Genomic DNA, 27,366 nt, shown 5'->3' on the forward strand with positions numbered 1-27,366 from the left:
TTAAAAATGACAACTCAGTAGAAAGAAATGGCCAATAAACATATGGACATGTCTACTAACTAGCATCATCTGATTACTTTTTTTTCTGCACCTACACTCTCCTCTTGACCATGCAGAACACTGTTTCCTCTTCCTGGAATTCTAAGCTTCCCAACGACCCATCCATATAGTCTTCCATGCAAACTCCTGCTCAGTCTTCAGGGCCCAGTTTAGATTTCAGCCACCTGCTTCTATCACCTTCTAAACTAGATAAGGTCCTGTAAGTACCGACATGCTCCCACAAGCGCCCTGCACTAACCCTTCCTGCAGTACTTATCAAATTATATTAAAAGTACCAGCTGACCCCACCCCCAGACTGTAAGTGCCTTTAAGGTAGGAAGTATGTATATCCAGCCTGGCAAAGGGAGATGCACACTTGCCCTGCTCCTGGTTATCTGTTTCATATGGATGGTACCAGCAATGATTATATAAAATATGTAGAAAATGACTTCTAAATTAATGATTAGTACTTAACTGGGTTATGGACTCTTCAATTTTAGCTAGACAAATTTTTCTTTATGAATAATAATAATTTCTAATTATATTTGAATTCATTATATCATTATAGAAGATTCCAAAAATATGGAAAAGCATACAGAAGAAAACAAAAATCATCTGTAATCCTTCCACCCAGAAATAACACTATTTTTTTGTCAGTGTATCTCATTCCAGTCTTTTTTCTGTGTGTGTGTGTGTGTATGTGTTTATATACATATATATATATATACACGCATACTTTTTTAACAAAGTTAGAATATATCATTTTATTACCTGCTTTTTTCATGTAATAATATATTATAAATTTGTCTCATCATCAAATGGGCTTTGAAACTACAATTTTTTAAGCAAAAGTATTAACCCTTTGTCATACGTATTGCAACCCTTTTTCCCGTTTTGTTGTTTGAGTTTTAATTTTGTTAGAACATGTACTGACATGTAGATGTTTTTCATTTTTATGCTGAAAAATCAAATGATCTCCTACGTGTTTTCTTCCACAGCTTTTCTGTTTAGAAAGTCCTTCCCCACCCAGAGATCAGTTAAAAGTTAATACGTAACATTCACAGAGGGATGGACAGGATGAAAAGGCAGAGGGCTATGTACCAGATGAAGGAACAAGATAAAACCCCAGGAAAACAACTAACTGAAGTGGAGATAGGCAACCTTCCAGAAAAAGAATTCAGAATAATGATAGTGAAGAAGATCCAGGACCTCGGAAAAAGAATGGAGGCAAAGATCTGGAAGATGCAGGAAATGTTTAACAAAGATCTAGAAGAATTAAAGAACAAACAAACAGAGATGAACAACACAATAACTGAAATGAAAAATACACTAGAAGGAATCAGTAGCAGAATAACTGAGGCAGAAAAACGGATAAGTGACCTGGAAGACAGAATGGTGGAATTCACTGCTGTGGAACACAATAAAGAAAGAAAAAATGAGAAGAAATGAAGACAGCCTAAGGGACCTCTGGGACAACATTAAACACAACAACATTTGCATTATAGGGGTCCCAGAAGGAGAAGAGAGAGAGAAAGGACCCAAGAAAATATTTGAAGAGATTATAGTTGAAGATTTCCTTAACATGGGAAAGGAAATAGCCACCCAAGTCCAGGAAGCACAGAGAGTCCCATACAGGATAAACCCAAGGAGAAACACACCGAGACACATAGTAATCAAATGGGCAAAACTTAAAGACAAAGAAAAATTATTGAAAGCAGCAAGGGAAAAACAACAAATAACATACAAGGGAACTCCCATAAGGTTAACAGCTGATTTCTCAGCAGAAACTCTACAAGCCAGAAGGGAGTAGCATGACATACTTAAAGTGATGAAAGGGAAGAAACTACAACCAAGATTACTCTACCCAGCAAGGATCTCATTCAGATTTGATGCAGAAATCAGAAGCTTTACAGATAAGGAAAAGCTAAGAGAATTCAGCACCACCAAACCAGCTCTACAACAAATGCTAAAGGAACTTCTGTAAGTGGGAAACACAAGAGAAGAAAAGGACCTACAAAAACAAACCCAAAACAATTAAGAAAATGGTAATAGGAACATACATATTAATAACTACCTTAAATGTGAATGGATTAAACACTCCAACCAAAAGACACAGGCTTGCTGAATGGATACAAAAACAAGACCCATATATATGCTGTCTACAAGAGACCCACTTCAGACCTAGGGACACATACAGACTGAAAGTGAGGGGATGGAAAAAGATATTCCATGCAAATGGAAATCAAAAGAAAGCTGGAGTAGCAATCCTCATATCAGATAAAATAGACTTTAAAATAAAGAATGTTACAAGAGACAAGGAAGGAGACACTACATAATGATCAAGGGATCAATCCAAGAAGAAGATATAACAATTATAAATATATATGCACCTAACATAGGAGCACCTCAATACATAAGGCAACTGCTAACAGCTATAAAAGAGGAAATCGACAGTACCACAATAATAGTGGGGGATTTTAACACCTCACTTACACCAACGGACAGATCATCCAAACAGAAAATTAATAAGGAAACACAAGCTTTAAATGACACAATAGACCAGATAGATTTAATTGATATTTATAGGACATTCCATCCAAAAACAGCAGACTACACTTTCTTCTCAAGCGTGCACGGTACATTCTCCAGGATAGATCACATCTTGGGTCACAAATCAAGCCTCGGTAAACTTAAGAAAATTGAAATCATATCAAGCATCTTTTCTGACCACAACGCTATGAGATTAGAAATCAATTACAGGGAAAAAAACGTAAAAAACACAAACACATGGAGGCTAAACAATACATTACTAAATAACCAATAGATCACTGAAGAAATCAAAAAACACCTAGAGACAAATGATAATTAAGACAGGACAATCCAAAACCTATGGGATGCAGCAAAAGCAGTTCTAAGAGGGAAGTTTATAGCTATACAAGCCTACCTCAAGAAACAAGAAAAATCTCAAATAAGCAACCTAACCTTACACCTAAATGAACTAGAGAAAGAAACAAAACCCGAAGTTAGCAGAAGGAAAGAAATCATAAAGATCAGAGCAGAAATAAGTGAAATAGAAACAAAGAAAACAATAGCAAAGATCAATAAAACTAAAAGCTGGTTCTTTGAGAAGATAAACAAAATTGATAAACCATTAGCCACACTCATCAAGAAAAAGAGGGAGAGGACTCAAATCAATAAAATTAGAAATGAAAAAGGAGAAGTTACAACAGACACCACAGAAATACAAAACATCCTAAGAGACTACTACAAGCAACTCTATGCCAATAAAATGGACAACCTGGAAGAAATGGACAAATTCTTAAAAAGTATAACCTTCCAAGACGGAACCAGGAAGAAATAGAAAATATGAACAGACCAATCACAAGTAATGAAATTGAAACTGTGATTAAAAATCTTCCAACAAACAAAAGTCCAGGACCAGATGGCTTCACAGGTGAATCCTACCAAACATTTAGAGAAGAGCTAACACCCATCCTTCTCAAACTCTTCCAAAAATCTGCGGAGGAAGGAACACTCCCAAACACATTCTATGAGGCCACCATCACCCTGATAACAAAACCAGACAAAGGTACTACAGAAAAAGAAAATTACAGACCTATATCACTGATGAATATAGATGCAAAAATCCTCAACAAAATACTAGCAAACAGAATCCAACAACACACTAAAAAGATCATACACCATGATCAAGTGGGATTTATCCCAGAGATGCAAGGATTCTTCAATATACACAAATCAATCCATGTGATACACCATATTAACAAATTGAAGAATAAAAACCATATGATCATCTCAATAGATGCAGAAAAAGCTTTTGACAAAATTCAACACCCATTTATGATAAAAACTCTCCAGAAAGTGGGTATAGAGAGAACCTACTTCAACATAATAAAGGCCATACATGACAGACCCACAGAGAACATCATTCTCAATGGTGAAAAACTGAAAGCCTTTCCTCTAAGATCAGGAACAAAACAAGGATGTGCACTCTCACCACTATTATTCAACATAGTTTTGGAAGTCCTAGCCACGGCAATCAGAGAAGAAAAAGAAAAAATAGGAAAACAAATTGGAAAAGAAGAAGTAAAACTGTCACTGTTTGCAGATGACATGATACTATACATAGAAAATCCTAAAGATGCCACCAGAAAACTACTAGAGCTAATCAATGAATTTGGTAAAGTTGCAGGATACAAAATTAATGCACAGAAATCTCTTGCATTCCTATACACTAATGATGAAAAATCTGAAAGAGAAATTAAGGAAACACTCCCATTTACCACTGCAACAAAAAGAATAAAATACCTAGGAATAAACCTACCTAGGGAGACAAAAGACCTCTATGCAGAAAACTGTAAGACACTGATGAAAGAAATTAAAGATGATACCAAGAGATGGAGAGATATACCATGTTCTTGGATTAGAAGAATCGATATTGTGAAAATGACTATACTACCCAAAGCAATCTACAGATTCAATGCAATCCCTATCAAATTACCAATGGCATTTTTTTACAGAACTAGAACAAAAAATCTTAAAATTTGTATGGAGACACAAAAGACCCCGAATAGCCATAGCAGTCTTGAGGGAAAAAAACAGAGCTGGAGGAATCAGACTCCCTTACTTCAGACTATAGTACAAAGCTACCGTAATCAAGACAATATGGTACTAGCACAAAAACAGAAATATAGATCAATGGAACAGGATAGAAAGCCCAGAGATTAACCCACGCACCTGTGGTCAACTAATCTAAGACAAAGGAGGCAAGGATATACAATGCAGAAAAGACAGTCTCTTCAATAAGTGGTGCTGGGAAAACTGGACAGCTACATGTACAAGAATGAAATTAGAACACTTCCTAACGCCATACAGAAAAATAAACTCAAAATGGATTAGAGATCTAAATGTAAGACTGGACACTATTAAACTCTTAGAGGAAAACATAGGAAGAACACTCTTTGACATTAATCACAGCAAGATCTTTTTTGATCCACCTCCTAGAGTAATGGAAATAAAAACAAAAATAAACAAATGGACCTAATGAAACTTAAAAGCTTTTGCAAAGCAAACTACAAACAAGACGAAAAGACAACCCTCAGAATGGGAGAAAATATTTGCAAACGAATCAACGAACAAAGGATTAATCTCCAAAATATATAAACGGCTCATGCAGCTCAACATTAAAAAAGCAAACAACCCAATCAGAAAATGGGCAGAAGACCTAAATAGACATTTCTCCAAAGAAGACATACAGATGGCTAAGAAGCACATGAAAAGCTTCTCAACATCACTAATTATTAGAGAAATGCAAATCAAAACTACAATGAGGTATCACCTCACACCAGTTAGAATGGGCATCATCAGAAAATCTACAAACGACAAATGCTGGAGAGGCTGTGGAGAAAAGGGAACCCTCTTGCACTGCTGGTGGGAATGTAAATTGATACAGCCACTATGGAGAACAGTATGGAGGTTCTTTAAAAAACTAAAAATAGAATTACCATATGATCCAGCAATCCCACTACTGGGCATATACCCAGAGAAAACCATAATTCAAAAAGACACATGCACCCCAATGTTCATTGCAGCACTATTTACAATAGCCAGGTCATGGAAGCAACCTAAATGCCCATGGACAGACGAGTGGATAAAGAAGATGTGGTACATATATACAATGGAATATTACGCAGCCATAAAAAGGAACGAAATTGAGTCATTTGTAGAGACATGGATTAATCTAGAGACTGTCATACAGAGTGAAGTAAGTCAGAAAGAGAAAAACAAATATCGCACATTAACACATATATGTGGAACCTAGAAAAATGGTACAGATGAACTTGTTTGCAGGGCAGAAATTGAGACACAGATGTAGAGAACAAACGTATGGACACCAAGGGGGGGGAAGCGGCGGAGTGGGAGGGGTGGTGTGATGAATTGGGAGATTGGGATTGACATGTATACACTTATGTGTATAAAATGGATGACTAATAAGGACCTGCTATATAAAAAAATAAATGAAATTCAAAAAAAAAGTTAATATGTAGTTCCTCCTGGTCTAATTATAACCTTAAATGTTTATAGTTAAGCCTTTAATCCATCTGTAAAGTACTGAGGTGCAAAGATGAGGTGAAGATCCAGGTCTATTTTCTCCTCTACAGTTAACCAATTGTCTAGATGAGTTTTTCAATCTGTTTAGTATTCATCTGTAGGAGTGATTCTATCACCTGCATCTAGATCTAAACATTACATCTTTCTGCAGAAAGAAAATTAATAACAAAAATAGGGAAAACTAGAAAAGTAGAGCAAAAATCAAAATTCTATGCTGACAATAACATGGGAGAAAAACATCCAGCTTATATTACCAAAAAAAAGGAAAAAGTATGGCTCAAAAACACCAGTAAGAAATGTCTGGGGTAAAAGTGTACCGATGCTTGCAACTTGAAATGTATCAAAAAATAAGATGAAATGGTGGCTATATGGGTAGATATATGATAAACAGAGCAAAATATTAATTGCAGGATCTAGATGATGGGTATATGGGTATTCACTATATAATGCTTTTCAATTTGTATTTCTGTTTGAAAATGTCCATGATAAAGTGTTGGGGAAAAGGGAAGTAGGTCTTCTAAATCACATTTTTGGGCTGTGTTAGTCACACACCATTAACAAATGAACATGCATTATGACCCTAACAGAGAAATAAAATCACACAGAAAATAGGAAGGGACACATAGCTACAACTGCATTGTTAGTAAAGAAAAAATGACCAAGAATAAGAATAATGCTGCTTCACTAATAAACCTACTCACATAACAAACATATGTCATGACATATAATGTCACAGGATTAAAAATAAATTCATGACCAATTACAGAACATACCTGTTGAGAAAGAAAAAATTCTGCTTGTTTTTGGGACAGAGGCCCACTGCAAGATACCTCCTCTTCTCTGGAAAAAAAAAAAAATAATAATAATAATGAATTACACAATAGTGAAAATGATAATGCTTTACAAAGACAAATAGATTCTTCATCAGAAAAGTTTAAAAACTTTTAAAATTAATTCCCTCTTCTCAGGAATAGAAAAGACATGCTTAAAAAGTGATGTTGAATGACCTGCCGAAGTTCACATGATATAATTATGGACAGATGTAGACTTCGACTGTACATAGCCTCCAGCATGATCTTTCTAAAATGCAAGTCTATCGTCCCTGATTTAAAGCGCTCCTGTGGTATCTCATCACCTTCCAGAATAAAGTCTGCACTGCTTAGCAGGGCAGGTGCAATGCTTCCTGAGTGCTCCTACCTCTCTCCTCTGCCTTCTCTTTCTTACCCACACCCCAGCCCTGATGAACTCCTTACAATCTCCTATCATGCCAAGATGCCCCCCTGCTTCCTCAACCTGCAGGGCCCATGTTCCATCCACTGTTGCACTGTTGTACCATCCGTCATTCAAGAATACCTCAAGTGTCATATCCTCCAAGAATCTCTCCTGACATCTCTCATTTGAGCTCCCACTGTCTCCCAGAGATAGGGATCACTGCATCTAGCACTGCCACACTGGCTGTTCTTACTTATATTTGTATATGAACACCCAGTCCCCCAGGCACACAATGGGCACTCAGAGTTTGAGAAATGAATGAATAAAAAGTCTCTAACTCCTCGCTACACATATAAGATGGTGCTGTATTCCAGAACAAGAAAAAGAGGTGTTATCTAAGAAATAACCATTTGCCTGGAAGTTGAGATCACACAGAACCAACAAATAAGAAATATACTGATATAAATCTAGACTTGAGAAATCTATACATGCACAAACAGTCTTATTTTTGAGAGCAAAGTATGAATAATACCCTTTTGCCACATGACTCTGAATAAATGGCTTCTCTATACAGGATTACAGTAAGTAGAAAAATCAATATTTACTCATCAATAATATTTTTATAAGCACTCTGTGTCTAATACAGCAGTTCTCAAACTGTTTCATGCAAACAATATGTAAACAGGTATTCCAAAAGAAAACAAAATGCTGCTGGGGTTAAATCACTTGGGGAAAGCTGTACACCCTCTCTTCCCTGGGAGATTCATGATACACATTAGAGAAATCCAACAGAGAGACACTTTATTCACTTTTGTTTAATGTACCATTTACCAAACTCATCTGAATGAAGAATCCTTTCCTCACATCTCTCAAGAAGCACTGGTGTTCCACAGAAAACACTTTGGGAAGAGCTGCTCTGATATTCTCTTGGTTACGTTTCTGATACAAAGCAGCAAGCATATCAGATTCTACAGGTATCAGAGCTGCCAAGGACCAGCCCTGACCAGCATAACAAAGATCAGCGAAACAACAGTGACCTGGAGGGAAATGGAAAGAAAATTCACAGGCCAAGTTCTCAAGTGGAAAACAGCTAAATGTCTGGGCAATAAGAAGCCCTTTTCTCTTAACATACCCTTCAAAGAAAGTAAGCCCAAGGCTTGAAATAAATATGACTGTACACAAAAAGGCTAGAGACAGACAAGGATCTGAAAGAAATGGGACGCACCACTCCCGGTCCCACCCTCCTCTAAGGTCCATGATGCTCACTGTTACCAAATGCTTTATTTACTTAAACCCTTCCCCCAAAAAAGACTTGAGGTAGCTTATAACACAGGACACAAGAACAATAAGGTTAATAAAGCAGAAAGAGAAAACCAGAATCACATAAAACGAAATTGCTGCAAATTAAGGCAAACACATTTGCTATAAAATGAAGATCAAGTTTGGCTCTGGCTTCCATGGTGGCAACAGTGGCCGACGTGAACAAGCTTGGAAACAGCAAGTAAAAATACCATGGCCCAAACCATCCTTTTACTGACTCCTTCTTTGCCTCCTCAGGACCTCAAACACATGCCAGAGAAAGTAACTCTTAAAAAGCCACAAAGGGGGACTTCCCTGGTGGTCCAGTGGCTAAGATTCCATGCTCCCAACGCAGGGGGCCCAGGTTCAATCCCTGGTCAGGGAGCTAAACCCCGCATGCCGCAACTAAAAGCCTCGCATGCCGCAACTAAAGGTCCTGCACATGGCAACAAAGATCCCGAGGGCCACAACTAAGACCCAACACAGCCAAATAAATAAATTAAAAAAAAAAAAGCCACAAATGTATTCAATTTAGGAAGGGGGTTACTCCTTTAGGAAAAGGACTCAAGTATACCTTGTTTATGAATCCCATTACCAGTTGAGACAGAACTTTAAACTTACAAGTGCTATACATCAAAGGCATTTAACCTGGGTCCACGGATGGGCTTTTGTAAAACTGCAAAATATGCATTTTTAATGTGGGGATAGTACATGGCATTCATCAGATTCTCAAAAGGACTCTGGAAACTCCTCTAAAGGGCTCAAATCACCCACTATCACTGAAATTTTTAAAATATAACATAGGATTAAACAATCAACAAACTGGGGTGTTTATGTACTTGCAATGCATAAAACACAAGTCTAGGTCCCCCAAGAAAATGTCTTAATGGGCTTACAGTCTTGGTGAAGGTTAAGACCAGCGCATGTGAAAAGATGGCAATAAACAATAAATACCAAGAATTAATATGATCGCCGCACTTAGAAGAGGGAGAAATCACTCCAGCTGAAGTGGTGAGGACCCTGAAAGTTGGCAAGGAGTGAAGAAATGACAAGGAAGGAAGAAGGCATTCCAGGAAAGGAAACCAAAAGATGCAGAATGGGAAAATGCCTGGCCTGTCAGAGGGATACAAGCACACCTGGCTGGCTGGGGTAAAGGATCCAAGTTGAGGAACAGAAATTAAAGGTCAGAAAGGTCAACTGTGGAAGGCCTCAAATGCCAGGCTGGGAGACTTTGTGAACCTCTGGAGACTTCTGAGCAGGGTGATGACAAGACAAAAGCAGGGGAGGGGAAGGACTGAGATTGGGAACAGTTACTAACACCGAGGAGGCCATGAGGACCTGAACCCTTCTGAGGTGTGTGACCGGAGAGGTGATCCAACCCCTCCTCCCGACTTGTGTGCTCAGGCCACACTGTCCTCCGTCTGTCCGTCCAATATGTCAGCTTGTCCCGTCTTGGGCTGTGAGTCTGCATGTGCTCTGGCAACTCTTCTCAGGGCTGGCTCCTTCGTCACCTAGCTCCCAGTCTTAAAGGGCCCTTCCCTGACAGCACCCCACAGTTATTCTGTATCCCTGTGTCCCAGTCATTCCTTTCCTGCACTGACACGCTCTGAAATTACATTAGTTGTTAATTTAGTTACCTCTCGATTACCTGACCCTCCCACATAACTCCATGAGGACGGGGACTTTCTCCTCTGCGCTGACAGCATAGCAGCTAGCATAGTGCTTGGCACACCAGAACTACTGAATAAGTATGTGCTGAATAAATTAATGAATTTGGGAGATTTATATTAAATCACTGGCAAGTGAAGAAGTGCCAGAGAACTTCTACTTTTGTTAGGTCTTTTTAGAAGCACAGAGAAGATGCAGTTCCAGCAGCTTGCAGACTAGTAGCCTCCACTGCAAACTCACAAGGTGTAACCCTGTAAGCCCCCCTCTCTTATTGCAGGAAACAAATGCTGCCCTGTAGCAACAACGAGTAAATGAAAAGCTGAAGCTAAATGTCAGTCTGTACTTTCTTCTGTAATTGGATTTTTAAAAAACACCTGATAAACATTCGTTCACTGAATATTCTCTCCCTTCTAAATTAACAGGTGGGTCCCCCTTTTTCAAACAGTAGTTATTTCATTGTAGGATGGGAGATTTGCAAGCTAGTCAATGTTACTCTGGGCTTTCTAATTTTAATACAAATTTCTAGGGCAAGAAAAATAATTTCCCTGAAGAAAGCAAGACCTAAAAACATTCCAATAACTAAGAAAGGAAGGGAGGGAGGGAGGGAGGGAGTGCAGAAAGAAAGGAAGAAAGGAAGGAAGAAAATGAAAGGGCTAAAGTGAGAAGCCTCTCATAATGCAATAAAACACTAGAAAAGAGCACAAAAAGAAAAAAATGAAATTTTCCTTTTTAAAAGAATCAAGAAATGTATGTAAATATACATTATGAAATATTAAAAATCCTATAACAAGTCAAAATCATTTCTTTTTGGGCAAAGAATTATAATACTTAAGTAGAATAATATTTAAATAATACATTTCTTCTATTTCAGTGATGAAATTCAGTTTACTAAATGCACACTATTTTCTGAAACCATACACCTTAACAGTATACACACTATTATTACACACAAATGAATTCTTAGATTAGAATAAAAACAAAACGATGCAGTTAGACCTAATTAAATCAGATTAATTTAGGAGAAAGTCAAACCTAAATAAGAAAAGTTTGAATTTTAACATTTCTGAAGAACTGACATTCTGCTACTTTAAGCATATAAAGCAGCTAGGACAAAGATTACATTGTTTCCTGGAACCCTTCCTCAGGGGAATTAAACAAAAGAGAAATTAGAGAAGAAGAATAGTGAATATTTGTCAAATGTTTAAAGGCACAGTTGTAAACACTTCATATAGATTTATCATTTAATTCTCAAAATAACCTTCTGAGGAGGTGACATGAGCCCCATTTTGCAGATGAGAAAACTGAGGTACAGAGAGGGTGACTTGCCCAAGGTCTTAAGGGGATAAGTAGAGGAGCCAGAATTCAAATCCAGGGGTCTGACTCCAGGGCCAGACTCAACCCTACAAGGTTCTGCCTTTCCACTAGATGAGAAGCCTCTTTGAGCAACTCTGAGTTTTTGGAAGTACTTACTGGTACTACAGTCTTCTTGCTCCCAGAGTGTGCTGAACAAATCACATAACTGTACAAAGGCCACTCATAGGAACTGCAGGGAAATATTCTCTGGCTACACACACAGACCTCCCCCAGCCCCCAAGGGGGTTAGCCAGCCTACATAGGGCAGGTGGGGCTTACTTCTCTCAGAGCTCTGAACACATTGTTACTTGTAGTGATGTGTTTGGGTGCCAGTCTTCCTCACCAGACTGTGGGCTCCCTGAGATCAGGAAATACAACACACACACACACACACACACACACACACACACACACGCGCGCGCGCACACACACACACACACGCGCGCGCGCACACACACACACACACACACGCACACACACAATATGCTTTTCCCTCCAAATATAAGTAGTCTATTTGGGAGGTGATCCCAGGTAACAGCTGGGGAGAGGGGACGTGAGACAGTGAAGGGAAGTAATACAAAGTGTTTTATGGGGCCAGTTACCAGTGTGGGCGATGAATGATGTGTTCTGATTCTCTGCATTCATTCATCCAACACATATTCACAGACATTACAAGCCAAGCACTGAGGAACATGAGGTGAAATATGACAGAGAAGGGTCTTAGCTCTTGAAGGGGTGCAAAGACAAATACAAATGAGTCTAAGTAAATAAATGCAAAAAGTTACTTAGTGAGGAGAGCTATGGAAGAAATAAAGAAGTTGGAAGTATTTAGGATGAAGGTTACTTCAGACATGTGGTCAGGAAAGGCCTGTGTGAGGACACGGGAGCTGAGATCTGAACAGTGAAAGGGAGTGAACGGTGAAAGAGAGTGAGCGAGGTAAGAAGCCAGGGAGAGCCTGCGAGGCACCCTGAGGCAGACCTCGGCTTGGTATTGAAGAAACTGAAAGCAAGCCAGAGCAGACAGACTCTGACAGTGAATGGAAAGTAAGGAGAAAGAGGTAGGGAAGATGACAGGGGCCAGATCATGCAAGTAATGAGGCCACAGTAGCTCAGATTTCTGTCTAAATTCCATGTATAGTCAAGGAGGGTTTGGGGCATAAGAACACGTGGTGTGATTTACATCATAATGGTTCCCTTGGATGCTACAGGAAAAACTGATAGTAAGGAAACAAGAGTGGAGGCAAGGAAAGCAGTCGGGAGGCTAGAGCAGTCATCCAGGAAAGAGATTCGGTGCTTAGACCACAGGGGAAGCAGTGGCAATGGACAGAAGTGAACTAATTCCAAACATATTGAGGAGGAAGGATTGGCTGCATCTGCGGAAGGACTGGCTGCAGGGGTGAAGGAGGGGGAGGACACAGGGACATGCCTAGGCTTTGAGCTTAAACAACTAGGTGAGCAGTGGCACTACATCCCCAGGCTTAAACTTTAGCAGGCATTCAATAAATTTTCACTGAATTAATCAACTGTTAATTCACTGTGATATAATGAACACTACCACTCAGGGTCCCAGCAGAAAACAAATGGCATATTCAAATGGCGTAATTTGAGAAAAGTTTAATAAAGGGCCAGTTACAAAAATAGGGGCAGGGGATGGATAAGCCATAGCGGGTAATAAAGTTCCCAGGGCTGGTAATAGTGGGGCACCTTCTGCACCGGGCCTGGGAAACCTCCCCAGTTACTAGACCCCCGAGGTATGCAGAGCAGGCCACCTGACAGAGGCTGTGACCCTACTGCCAGCCCACCGTGACCCCGAAGGAAGGGAGCCAGTGAATCAACACCTTGACCTCACTCTCCTTGACCCTCTGGATTTCCCACCAGTGCCTCTCAATCAGAAGTTAGAAGGCAAGGAGATTACTGATGCAGCCCGTAAGGGTGAATTTCCTGGATCTGGAGGGACAAAAAGATGACAGGCAGCACATGAACTCTGGATGAATGAGTTCATCCAGAACGAGGATGAATGAGGATTTACTGCTGGATGAAGGAGGATTTGCTGCTCCCGTAATGATGCTATTTCACAGGAAAGGGATTCCCGCCAGAAAAACCCAACTTACCTTATAGATACATCAAGTTCTTCTTTTTCCATTTTTCTTTCGCTCTCCTCTCTGCTGGCCGGTTCCATATCAGCATCCTCCACTGTCTTTTTCTCACCATTCTGGAAGTACTGCTGAAGGGCAGTGTACAGTTTAAACACTTGACTGAAAGAAAGCTTACTGTAGGCCAAGATCATGTGACGCAGAAATAAACCTATGAAACAAGACAGAGAGGAGGTGAAGGCATTAACTTGAAATCCAGGCTACAAAAAGTTGATGACTATTTGTTGCAGTTCTTCCTCCAAAATAATGAAAAAAAAAAAGACACTTGCAGTTGCTGTTCCCCTCCGCAAACCTTCTTTTACCACCTTTTACGAAGCTGACTTTCTCTTTATATTCAAGCCTCAGTCCTCCCACCCGCACTCCACTCTTTATCCAGCCAATGTGTCCTTCCGTGACTGTTACAACATCTGAAGTGATCCTATTTGTTTACTTTCTACTGTCTGCCTGCTCCTCTGCCCACAACCACAAGAAAGCAATCTCCATAAGAGGAAGTTTCCAGTCTCTCTTAAAGTCCAGAGCCTGGCACATGGAAGATCAATAAATAACTGAGGGTAAGTAACATAAAAACTACCAGGAAAAAAATGCCAGATGGATGGAGTATGACTATACCGCTAACAGCAAAGCGTCAAGAAACTTCACATATACCCGCCTTATAAACTATATCAGTAATCTACTCTTACTTACCTCTCTTCATAAAAGTTTAGTTGGTGACCCTGACTCAGTCGTACAATGTGGACAAGTGAGCAGAGGACTGTGAGAAAGAGCTGAGGAACCCTAAAAGGCTCCATGACCAGGCTAATACTCTGACGACAGTAGACAAAACAGAAGATGCTTTTCCACAAGACAATTATTTAAACACAGGTCAAAATGGCAAGGCGATGAATACAAACTATAACATGTCCAACATCCCCACTGTGTGTGCTCAGATACAGCAGATTAATGACAGATGTGATTTAAAGAGCAGTTCACTTCAGTGAAAATATTCTCTGCTCTCCTTAGAAGAACTTCATACCTACTACACTCGTTTTGTGAACCTCTGGTTCAGTTCCAGAAAAAGAATCTGAAAGGTCATCAAAAAATTGTTCCATATCCTTCAATTCGCCTTCAGCCATCAGTTTGATTCTGAACAAGAAAAATGAGGTGTGCATTTTAGGAAGGCCCTTTGAACATCTTCCCACATTTCATATTCCACAATCACCTAAAATAAATCTATTTTAAAAACAATTCAGAGATTCATATAAAATGGTGGCACACAAAACAAATTTGATAATCCAAAATGTCACTCCCATATTCTGAAAAGCATCATTGCTGATGTTTTCTTGATTATAAAACTTCTCAAAGTTACATATCAGCCAGTAAAAATGAAATTCTCTGCAACAGCTAAAAGGAGCAATGTAGATCTGTACAGAATAATAAATTTTTAAGCAGTATGTTTAATGCTATCCATTTTTCAAAAAAAATAAATACATGTACTTAAGAAAACAACCTAGAATAATAAAGGTTTTTTTTTAAGGAATTAATCACCATGTGCCCTCTTCTAATTTTTATCTACTTTGACATCTTTTCATATATACAGAAGAAAATGAAGCTTACCTGATCTGTACTGAATTTGCCAGCTGAGGACAAGATTCTTCAATTAACTTGTAAAGTTTAGACAGCGTAATATCTGGGCCCTGGGTAAAGGAGAGATAGAAAGGTTACAGAAAAATTTTAAAAAGCTGGAGATTGATAAACATCTGCAACATGAATTCATTTATCAACCTCTCTGCTTTACAATCATTCCAAATATGAAATCTCAAATCAGGAAGAGAAAAAAACCTATCTGCATAAAACGCTAAAGTAATACTTCATATTTGCATAGCATTCTCTTTTAGTTGGAGGAATGACTTAAATGCAAAAAAAGCATAGAATCTGTAGTCTGAGGTTCCTTCCTTCTCAGTGTTGCAATCATGGCAAAGTTGTAGCCTCCCTGAGCCCTAGTTTCCTTCATCAGTGAGATGGAGATAATAATAACCTCCCTTGTTTGTGGCAAAGATTAAGTAAAATAATTCAAATTGTTTCGTAACCTGGAGAACATTATACAAACACAGGGGTCCTATTTTCCATAAACATAATCTCATTTGATCCTCCCCAAAACACTGTAAGGTAGGCAGTCATACTATGTGTCCAAGTCCATAAAAGGTACCACTAGAGACAGAGAGTATGCAACCTCAGCTATCAAGAAGGTTACAACCTAGCTGAGGTTTAAAACTAAACACTGAATATTTGGGGAACAGTAAGTTCAGTAGGTCAATTTTAGATGTGGATAACACAGCAATCCCACTTCTGGGGCAAGTATGTTCCATGTGCATTGTTTGAAATGAAGAAAAACTAAAAAGAACCTATAAGTCCGTGAATAAAGAGTTCATTTTTAATTTACAAATTTTAATATTAATTAAAAGCATGAGTTAAATTATGTTTCTTTTCTTACTGTGGAAAACAATGCAGTCGTTAAAAAGAATGAAGTAGATCTACTCAAATATGCTGACAAGAAAAGATCTCCAAGACTTGTTAAGTGAAAGGAATAAGCTGTAGAACAGAAGTAGCATTCATGTAAAAATAAAAAAAGGGAGAAATTAAATTAAAAGGATATATGTATATATACTTATAATCATATACAGATACACACAGCAAAAGGTCTAGAAAGATCCATTCTGAACTGTTGCTCAATAAATAGTTGAATGGGGCTTCCCTGGTGGAGCAGTGGTTAAGAATCCGCCTGCCAAGGCGGGAGACACGGGTTCGAGCCCTGGTCCGGGAAGATACCACATGCCACAGAGCAACTAAGCCCGTGTGCCACAACTACTGAGCCCGCACGCCATAACTACTGAAGCCCATGCTCCTAGAGCCCATGCTCCGCAACAAGAGAAGCCACCGCAATGAGAAGCCCGCGCACTGCAACAAAGAGTAGCCCCTGCTCGCCACAACCAGAGAAAGCCCACGGGCAGCAATGAAGACCCAATGCAGCCAAAAATAAATTAATAAATAAATTTTATAAATAAATAAATAGTTGAATGAAGGAACATTAACTGTGATAATCTCTGAGAAGGAACAGGATTAGAGGGCCTGCAGAGGAACCATAACCTTTCACTCCATCAATTTTAGCATCATTTAAAGTTTTTACAATGAATCTTCATGTATTAGTTGAGTAGTTAAAAATTAGCTAATTTTTAAAGCCAAACAATAAGCAAATAAGTAAAGGCTGGAATTTTGCTAGACGAATTCTATATACACATTGATTAAAACTACACAGTAGTGGGAGTTCCCTGGTGGCCTAGTGGTTAGGATTCCGGGTGTTCACTGCTGTGGCCGGCTTCAATCCCTGGTCAGGGAGCTGAGATCCTGCAAGCCATGCAGTGCAGCTCCGCCTCCCGCCCCCCGCCGCCAAAACAAAACAAAACAAAATAAACTACATGATAGTTAGCCAGGCAAAAAAACAGAAGGAGAATCCAAGACACAAAAAACAGCAAGAACAAAGGCAGAAAAACACATGAGCTAAGACACCAGAATTATTGTTTTGTTTCTTTTCTCTATCAAATTTTTTAGTATTATGACTTTTATTTGAATAATGGGGAAATGCACTTATAATAGTAATGTAGATAGGACTGGGAGCTGCAAGTTATGGGGAACCCACTACTTTTATTTAACTAACTGGGCAAGCCACTTAACCTGTGTCCTCAGTACCCCTTCTCCCCCTGCCCCATAAAAGGTGATGGATTAAAAAAAGCCCTTTATAAACTATACAGTACTAGGCTTTGGGGATACAAGGGTGAACAAAAATAGGACAAAGTAACGCCCTCATGTAGGTTACAGTCTAGTAGGGGAGAGAGACAGCACTCATATAATCACACAAATAAATGGAAAAGCCACAACTGATATAAAGGAAAGTGCATGCCCTATCCCTATGAGATTAAAATGAAAATAGCTAAAATTGACTGAGCATTTACCATGTGCCGTACACTGTAAAGTGTTCCCATGGATCTTCTAACTTAATACGGCCATCACATGACAGTTTCTATTATTGCTTTCATTTTACAGAGAGAAAGCAAAGACCCAAATAAGTTATAGAACTTGCCCAAGTCGCACAGTGGGTAAGTGGTGGAGCTACAACCTCAGTCTGCAAAATGAAATAAAACATGTAACGTGCTTAGTACACAGTAAGTGTTCAATCAATGTTGGCTGTTACTTTTATGTCATTGTTACCACTTATTACCGTCTTCTGGGGTACAGAGCCTGTAGCTGTGTCTCCAACGATCAGGCCTACATGTAAACTCATTCTACAGAAGACGGAGGATCTGAGAAAATAACTCTTCTCCCAGTCACTCAGCTAATAAATGCTGGAGCCAGATATAAACCTGCTCCCCAAAAATGAATGTAAAGTGACTGGTCCATCGTTAAGTACTCACTAAGTGTTAGCTGGTGGTATTAACTATATTTTTCGCGATCCTACACGGCAGAGAGAGTGTCCGATGAACCCCCGTGCCCCCAACCAAGGAGCTGTCCGGCACAGAGCAGGTGCTTAGTAAGGGTTTGCTGAATGAGCAGGAGCCCCTCACCTGCAGCAGCGGCAGGAGCAGCTGGTTGAGCCTCCGCCGCTCCATGAGGCTAACGGCGCCCTCGCCAGTGCGGCCCATCTCGTTCAGCAGCACCAGGACCGCGATTTTATACGGCGTCACCCAGTCCTTGATACCGAACACGTTGGCGTGCACCACCCCATTGGTCATCATGGGGTTGAAGTAGAGGCTCTCGTGGACGCTGGCCATGGCGCCCCAGGACTACGTCCAGGAGCCTTGGTACGCACCGCGGCCAGGTTCCCGCTCCGAGCACGCCACCAACCGCCCTAGGCCTCCGCCCGCCGGCGCCGTATCCCAGGAAACTGGCATCCTCCCGACGGCACGCCGTCGGCCAATCAGAGAAACCAGACCAGAGCACGAGGGAGAGCTACAGCCAATCAAAATGCCTAGCAGTACTGTGGCGGGTGGGGCAAAGGCGGTGCACCTAAAGACTGAGTCCCTACAGAAACTATTGCGGAAGGAGAGCAGGTTCCCGCTCCACGTGGACTGGCACCGAGTGAAAGTGAGTCGAAGCTTTCGGGCAAGGTCTGAACAGCCAAGAGGGCTGCCCAGTTTGTTCATTTAATTTGAAAATAATTAAAATTAAATTCAAAAATGATTGTGTTTAAAAGCAAAGAAGTTAGGGAATTCTTTGGTGGTCCAATGGTTAGGACTCTGCGCTTCCACTGCAGAGGCTCGGGTTCCATTCCTGGTCGGGGAACTAAGATCCCGCATGCCGCGTGACACGGCCGTAAGTAAATAAATAAATAAATGTAATGGCAAGTCTGCCACTGAGAACAGCAACAAAAAAAGCAACGAAGTTAAACGTGCACCTTTAAAATTTGTATTTTATTCATTATGCTAATTTTTAAATTCAAAGTTTGGAAGTTTCATTTAGCTCTTTTTTTAATGCGCCCTGACAAAACTTATATGTGCCAGAGGAAATAGGTAGGAGGATAACACAAAAATAACAGTGGTTATCAATTCTCTTATTCACCAGATATTTTGTTATCATCTAGTACGTGCTAGGTACTTAACTAGACGCTGGTAAAATAGTGATGAAAGAGACACTAGTTAAGACATAGACAAGCCATAAACAGGGACAACCACAGTAAGACTCCACACCCACTAGGATATCTGTAATAAAAAAGATGGACAATAACAAATGCTGGGGGCTTCCCTGGTGGCGCAGTGGTTGAGAGTCCGCCTGCCGATGCAGGGGACGCGGCTTCGTGCCCGGGTCCTGGAAGATCCCACGTGCCGCAGAGCGGCTGGGCCCGTGAGCCATGGCCGCTGAGCCTGCGCGTCCGGAGCCTGTGCTCCGAAACGGAAAAGGCCACAACAGTGAGAGGCCCGCGTACCGGAAAAAAAAAAAAAAAAAAAATTTTTGGAAAGGATGTGGAGAAATTGAAACACGCATTCATTACGGATGGGAATGGAAAAGTTTGACGGTGCCTCAAAAAGCTAAACTTAGATTTGCCATACGACACAGCAGTTCCACTTCTATGTACATACCCAAGAGAATACAAATATATATCCTCGCAAAATCTGTACACAAATGTTCACAGTAGCAGCATTCACAATAGTCAAAAGATGGATGCAACCCAAATGTACATCAGCTGATGAACGGATGAACAAAATGTGGTATATCCATATAATGGAATATTTTTCCTCCATAAAAAGGAATAAAGCACTGATACATGTTATAACATGTATGAACCTGGAAAACATTTTACTAAGTGAAAGAAGGCAATGCAAAAGACCACACATTGTATGATTCCATTTATATGAAATGTCCAGAATGGGTAGATCCACAGAGATGAAAGCAGAGTAGTGGTTTCAGGGGTTAGGGGGTGGGGGAGAAAATGCAGTACTGCTTAATGGGTATGGGGCCTCTTTTTAGGGTGATGAAATTGTTTTGGAAGTTAGATAGAGGTGATAGTTGCACAACATTGTGAATGTGCTAAATACCACTGAATTGTACATTTTATTTTATTTATTTATTTGTTTCTGGCTGTGCCGTGTGGCTTGTGAGATCTTAATTCCCCGACCAGGGATTGAACCCAGGTCCCGGCAGTGAAAACGCTGAGTCCTGACCACTGGACTGCCAGGGAATTCCTGAATTGTACATTTTAAAATGATGAATTTTGTTATTTGTATTTTACCTCAATTAAAAAAATTAATTAAGTTGATTTATCTCATTTTGCAATCATTATGACTGCATATCTATGTATTTATACGTGTAGAGTGTTATTGCAAATGAACCCGGCTGGGTTAAGGAACACATGGAAAAATCTGTCTCTTTAGTTCCTTCTTGCACGTACAAGATAGAGCCATATGGTCAATTTCCACTTTTTAATTGGTTTATCAGGTACATATTAATACTTACCCTTGTTATCCTGATCAGGATATATAGAACGTAAGTAGTTTTTCAGTAGAAAAACTGTAATAAAAGCATAATAGTTTAACAGCTTTAAAAATCACTATCCTGGGAATTCCCTGGTACGCCAGTGGTTAGGACTCGGCGCTTCCACTGCAGGAGGCACAGGTTTGATCCCTGGTCTGGGAACTAAGATCCCGCATGCTGCACTGTGTGGGCAAAAAAAAAGTGTCAAAATAACTTTAAAAAAAATCACTATCCTACCTTCAAATTAAACTGATATTGAACATTAATATGACACTGAATCTATTTTTAAATGTTTACATAACCATATATTTTTCAGATTATAAAGTAATTCATGCTTATTGTAGAAAACTTGGAAAATATAGGAAAGGAAAAAGCAGAAAAAGCAAAATTACCTATCATATCACAACTGAGTGATAATTTTGATGTCACCTCAGTATATTTTCCTTATATTTGGTCATTGCTGAATCTCCATACATACAGCAGCATCTGGCATATAATAGCCATACGATAAATATTTGTTAAATATATTAATGATTGGATCTTTGTTGAAAGTTAAACCAAGCAAATTTTACCATGAAATTAATTAAAGTATGTGTATAATTTTGTTGGCTTGATATCTTTTAATTTTCAAGTTTGCAATACTGAGGAAAGTACTACAGACAGATCCAAATCACAGAGCAGAGGTGGATACTCTAGGCCAAGAAACAGTCTCTTTAAAACCATCCAATAAGAATTCACTTCATTCACTGAAACATTTTATTACTTGAATATACTCAGCCACATCTCACATAGGAAGGCGATCTCCTTTGCTGATTTGAAAGCTACATTAACTTTTACTAGCCTCTGGTACATGGTTTGGATTGTCAAGACTTATTCTTCCCCAAAGCTGAGCTCATCAAAAGTAATGGAGAAGTCTTTTGATGGTGGATAAATTTTCCAGTGCCTTAGGGGAGAATGCTAATGAAAGACTGGTGGAAAAGATTCAACAGTCTAGATGCCAGTAAGAATATTCCTGATTCATGGTAAGAGGTCAAAATATAAACATGAATAGGAGTACAGAGGAAGTTTATTCCAGCCCTCACAGGTGACTTTGAGAGGTTCAAGACTTTAGTAAAGGACGTCACTGCAGATGTGGTAGAAATAGCAAGAAAACTAGAAATTGAGGTGGAGACTAAAGATGCGATTGAGTTACTGCAGTCTCATGATAAAACTTGAACGGCTGAGGAGTTTCTTCTCATAGTTTCTTTTTTTTTTTTAGGTGAGGCCATGTCACCTGGGCCTGAGATCGTTTGGTTTATTTATTTTTTAAAGATTTATTTATTATTTTTTTAGAATTTTATTTATTTTTTTATACAGCAGGTTCTTATTAGTCATCCATTTTATACATATTGCTATATATATCAATCCCAATCTCCCAATTCATCACACCACCACCGTCCCACCGCAGCTTTCCCCCTTGGTGTCCATACATTTGTTCTCTACATCTGTGTCTCTATTTCTGCCCTGCAAACCAGTTCATCTGTACCATTTTTCTAGGTTTCACATGTATACATTAATATACGATATTTGTTTTTCTCTTTCTGACTTCACTCTGTATGACAGTCTCTAGATCCCTCCACGTCTCTACAAATGACCCAATTTCGTTCCTTTTTATGGCTGAGTAATACTCCATTGTATATATGTACCACATCTTCTTTATCCACTCGTCTGTCCATGGGCATTTAGGTTGCTTCCATGACCTGGCTATTGTAAATAGTGCTGCAGTGAACATTGGGGTGCATGTGTCTTTTTGAATTATGGTTTTCTCTGGGTATATGCCCAGTAGTGGGATTGCTGGATCATATGGTAGTTCTATTTTTAGTTTTTTAAGGAACCTCCATACTGTTCTCCATAGTGGCTGTTATCAATTTACATTCCCACCAGCAGTGCAAGAGGGTTCCTTTTTCTCCACACCCTCTCCAGCATTTGTCGTTTGTAGATTTTCTGATGATGCCCATTCTAACTGGTGTGAGGTGATACCTCATTGTAGTTTTGATTTGCATTTCTCTAATAATGAGTGATGTTGAGCAGCTTTTCATGTGCTTCTTGGCCATCTGTATGTCTTTGGAGAAATGTCTATTTAGGTCTTCTGCCCATTTTTTGATTGGGTTGTTTGTTTTTTTAATATTGAGTTGCATGAGCTGTTTATATATTTTGGAGATTAATCCTTTGTCCATTAATTCATTTGCAAATACTTTCTCTCATTCTGAGGGTTGTCTTTTCATCTTGTTTGTAGTTTCCTTTGCTTTGCAAAAGCTTTTAAGTTTCATTAGGTCCCATTTGTTTATTTTTGTTTTTATTTCCATTACTCTAGAAGGTGGATCAAAAAGGATCTTGCTGTGATTTATATCAAAGAGTGTTCTTCCTATGTTTTCCTCTAAGAGTTTTATAGTGTCCAGTCTTACATTTAGGTCTCTAATCCATTTTGAGTTAATTTTTGTGTATGGTGTTAGGGAGTGTTCTAATTTCATTCTTTTACATGTAGCTGTCCAGTTTTCCCAGCACCATTTATTGAAGAGACTGTCTTTTCTCCATTGTATATTCTTGCCTCCTTTGTCATAGATTAGTTGACCATAGGTGCGTGGGTTTATCTCTGGGCTTTCTATCCTTTTCCATTGGTCTATATTTCTGTTTTTGTGCCAGTACCATATTGTCTTGATTACTGTAGCTTTGTAGTATAGTCTGAATTCAGGAAGTCTGATTCCTCCAGTTCCACTTTTTTCCCTCAAGACTGCTTTGGCTATTCGGGGTCTTTTGTGTCTCCATACTATTTATTTATTTAATTTATTTTTGGCTGTGTTGAGTCTTAGTTGTGGCACATGGGATCTTCGTTGAGGCACACGGGATCTTTCATTGTGGCACACCAGCTTCTCACTAGTTGTGGCATGCAGGTTTTCTCTTCTCTAGTTGTGGCATGTGTGTTCCAGGGTGCGTGGGCTCTGTGGTTTTTGGCACGCAGGCTCTAGTTGAGGCACGCTTGCTCAGTAGTTGTGGCACACAGGCTTAGTTGCCCCGCAGTATGTGGGACCTTAGTTCCCTGACCAAGTATCCAACCCACATCCCCTGCATTGCAAGACGGATTCTTTACCACTGGACCACTAGGGAAGTCCCTCATAGTTTCTTGAGATGCAGTCTACTCCTGATGAAGATGATGTGAAGATTGTTGAAATGATAACAAAGGATTTAGAATATTACATAAACTTAGTTAATAAAGCAGTGACAGGGTTTGAGAGGATTGACTCCAATTTTGAAAGAAGTTCTACTGTGGGTAAAATGCTATCAAACAGCACTGCATGCTACAGAGAAGTTGTCCGTGAAAGGAAAAGTCAACCAACGGGGCAAACATCACTGTTGTCTTATTTTAAGAGATTACCACAGCCCCCTAACCACCCTGATCAGTCAGCAGCCACTAGCAAAAAATTACAACTCACTGAAGCATAAGATGATGGTTAGCATTTTTTAGCAGTAAGGTATTTTGAAATTAAGGTATGTGCATTTTTTAGACATAAGGCTAACGCACACCTGATAGACTACAGTATAGTGTTAATATAAGGTTGTTTTGTTTTGTTTTTGGCTGAGCTGAGCAGCTTGCAGGATCTCAGTTTCCTGACCAGGGATTGAACCCAGGCCACAGCAGTGAAATCGCCGAATCCTAACCACTAGACCGCCAGGGAATTCCCTAACATACGTTTTACGTGCACTGGGAAACCAAAAAAATTCACATGACTGGGACTTCCCTGGTGGTCCAGCAGTTAAGATTCTGAGCTCCCAGTGCAGGGGGACCGGGTTCAATCCCTGCTCAGGGAACTAGATCCGCATGCTGCAACTAAATATCCCTCGCTCCACAACTAAAGATCCCTCATGCCGCAACGAAGATCCTGCATGCCGAAACTAAAGACCCGGCGCAGCCAAATAAATAAGTATTTTTTTAAAAACTCACGTGACTCAGTTTTATCGTGATGGTCTGGAATGTAATCTGCAATATCTCCAAGATATGCCTGTATTACAGAGGAGTTAGTGATGATCAAAAAGAATGTTAAATTACCAAACTTAAGCCTTGGTGTTAGAGAGCCCTTTCATCAGCTGTGATATAAAAGTTAGGAACGGTGCCAGTTTGAAGGATAAGGTGGTGAATTTCTTTGGTTTTACCTGAAGTGTCATTTGGTCTCAGTGTCTGCAGGAGAAGCCACGAGGACAGCTGTATAAACAAGCCTGGAGACACCAGATGGGTCAGGTTGTATGAGGATCTCCCCCAGAAACCTAGACATACTGTAATAGAAAACTTGCCTGGGGACTTCCCTGGTGGTCCAGTGGTTAAGGCTCTGCGCTCCCAACACAGAGGGCCGAGATTCGATCCCTGGTCAGGGAACTATATCCCGCACGCTGAAACTAAAGATCCCAGTGCCACAACCAAGACCCAATGCAGCCAAATAAATAAATAAATATTAAAAAAAAAAAAAAGAAAACTTGCCTGACCACCCCAGCTGAAATGATTTCTTGGAGCAAGTCTTCGACACTCATTTGGCACAAGTGTGTTCATTTATTTATTCATTCCAAAATATTTTATGAACACCCTTTGTTCAGTCTCACTCAGAGTGAGGTGGGAGTGAACCATATCTGAGGAATGGGCAGGGAGTAGAGAGGATGTGCAGATGAGGATGCAGTGGAGACTCACACGAAACTGAGGGACTTATCCCCAAAGATTTTGGGATACCTTCAAAACTATACACCTGATTCCTGATATCTCTTGCACAAATGATAAGTATTCTGCTTCATGCTACACACACACACACACACACACACACACACACACACACACAATCTCAGTATAATATTAAAACAGGAAAAATACATTTGGCAAACAGGTGCCAAGTGCAAGTCTTGGAGAGATGATTGAATATTTCATTTTTTCCCCTGTTGATAATGAACCCATTTTGAAATGTAAATTTCAACTAATCTCTTAACCTCCTCTACAGCCACTCTAGAGTAATAGGGAGGAAAATGGTAAGTTTCAGATTTGATTCTTCCTTTCCAGGTACAAATTATCCTGAGAACATAAATTACATGATTTACTTTTTTTTTTTCCAGAGAAAGCCTTTAAGGAGGAAATTAAGAGGGAAAACATCATGCTAGTAATTTTCTACACGTAAATATTAGTTATTAAATAAGCATTGACAGTAGAAATTTGTTAGGGGAAAGAAATAATTTGAATATTATTTATGCCCCCAATATATTAAAGTGCTTATAAAACCTGTGACAAGGCCAAAATGAAAGGAAAAACTAATTTTTTGCTTAAAAAAATTGAGATGAAGTTAACCACCTTAAAGTGAACTATTCAGTGGCAGGTAGTACATTTATAATGTTGTGCAATCCCCCGCTCTACCTAGTTCCAAAACACCTTCATCATCCCTAAAGGAAATCTCATACCCATTAAGCAATTTCTGCCCAATCCTCCCTCCTCTCAGTCCCTGGAAACCACAAATCTGTGGTTCTACCTCTGTAGATTTATCTATTCTGGACACTTCATGTAAATGGACTCATTTAATAAGTGATATTTTGTGTCTGGCTTCTTTCAGTTAGCATGCTTTTGACGTTCAACTGTGTTATAACCTGCATTAGTACTTCATTTCTTTTTATGCCTGAATTAAAAAAATATGTATATGTATGTATATACACGTACATCTCACTGTTTATCCAATCATCAATTGATGGACATTTGGGTTATACATATCTTTTGGCTATTATGAATAGAGCTGTTACGAATGCTCATGTATAAACATTTATTTGAGTACCTTTTCAATTCTTTTGGGTATATCCCTAGGAGTGAAATTGCTAATTCTTTAAACTTTTCTCACTGCTCATAGAATCCAGCGTAGCCCAACCCTGAGGTGCTTACTGAGGGTGCCTATTTTGGGGGAGAAACAAAGCCATTAGCAGGGTAAAAGAACTCTACTTATTAAGAAGTGGAGTCTGATATATTCATCACACAGTAAAAATAAAAAGATCTTAATGGGGAGTTCCTTGGTGGTCCAGTGGTTGGGATCGGCACTTTCACTGCTGGGCCGGGTTTGATCCCTGGTCGAGGAACTAGGATCCTGCAAGCCACATGGCACAGCCAAAAATAAATAAATAAATAAAAGCAGTTTAAGAAAAATCTTAAGAGATGTATATACAATATGTTTTAGAAGGTATTTGAAAATATGGCTATCTAAGATTTGACAGTTATAGGATCTACCTTTTCATATTCAAGAGTCAGTTCCAAGCCAGTTCAGGCTGAAGGCCTATTTATCTGTTACAGGATTCATCTGTCCTGAAGCATATAGATACTGCAATATTTGGTTTGATGAAAAAATGTTAAACCCTAACAAAAGTAACAGAAATGCAGTCAAAACAAGAAAGATGCCATAATTTAGATACAATATTAGACAAGATTTAACTAAATTGATAAATAAATGCTAATTAAGGTGCAGGGAAT

At 39.4% G+C, this 27,366-nt stretch overlaps 1 protein-coding gene across 3 annotated transcripts in view; it reads right to left on the reverse strand.

The window, feature by feature from the left end:
• Nucleotides 1-18,749, reverse strand: part of ANAPC5 (anaphase promoting complex subunit 5) — a 38,692-nt gene extending 19,943 nt beyond the window's left edge. For 2 of the 3 annotated variants that reach the window (XM_060121146.1, XM_060121147.1), the window contains exons 1-5: nt 18,449-18,749; nt 15,447-15,526; nt 14,866-14,975; nt 13,812-14,004; nt 6,942-7,008 (exon numbers count right to left, since the gene is read on the reverse strand). In XM_060121146.1, coding sequence (XP_059977129.1) covers nt 6,942-7,008; nt 13,812-14,004; nt 14,866-14,975; nt 15,447-15,526; nt 18,449-18,655 — 657 coding nt within the window. In that variant the 5' untranslated portion in view covers nt 18,656-18,749. Of the gene's footprint in view, nt 1-6,941; nt 7,009-13,811; nt 14,005-14,865; nt 14,976-15,446; nt 15,527-18,448 lie in introns of those variants that run through there. The other variant, XM_060121148.1, reaches the window with a different exon arrangement.
• Between the last annotated feature and the right edge of the window lie 8,617 nt (nt 18,750-27,366).

The sequence above is a fragment of the Lagenorhynchus albirostris genome, chromosome 14 (genome assembly GCF_949774975.1).
Source record: "Lagenorhynchus albirostris chromosome 14, mLagAlb1.1, whole genome shotgun sequence".
NCBI classification, from domain to species: Eukaryota; Metazoa; Chordata; class Mammalia; order Artiodactyla; family Delphinidae; genus Lagenorhynchus; species Lagenorhynchus albirostris.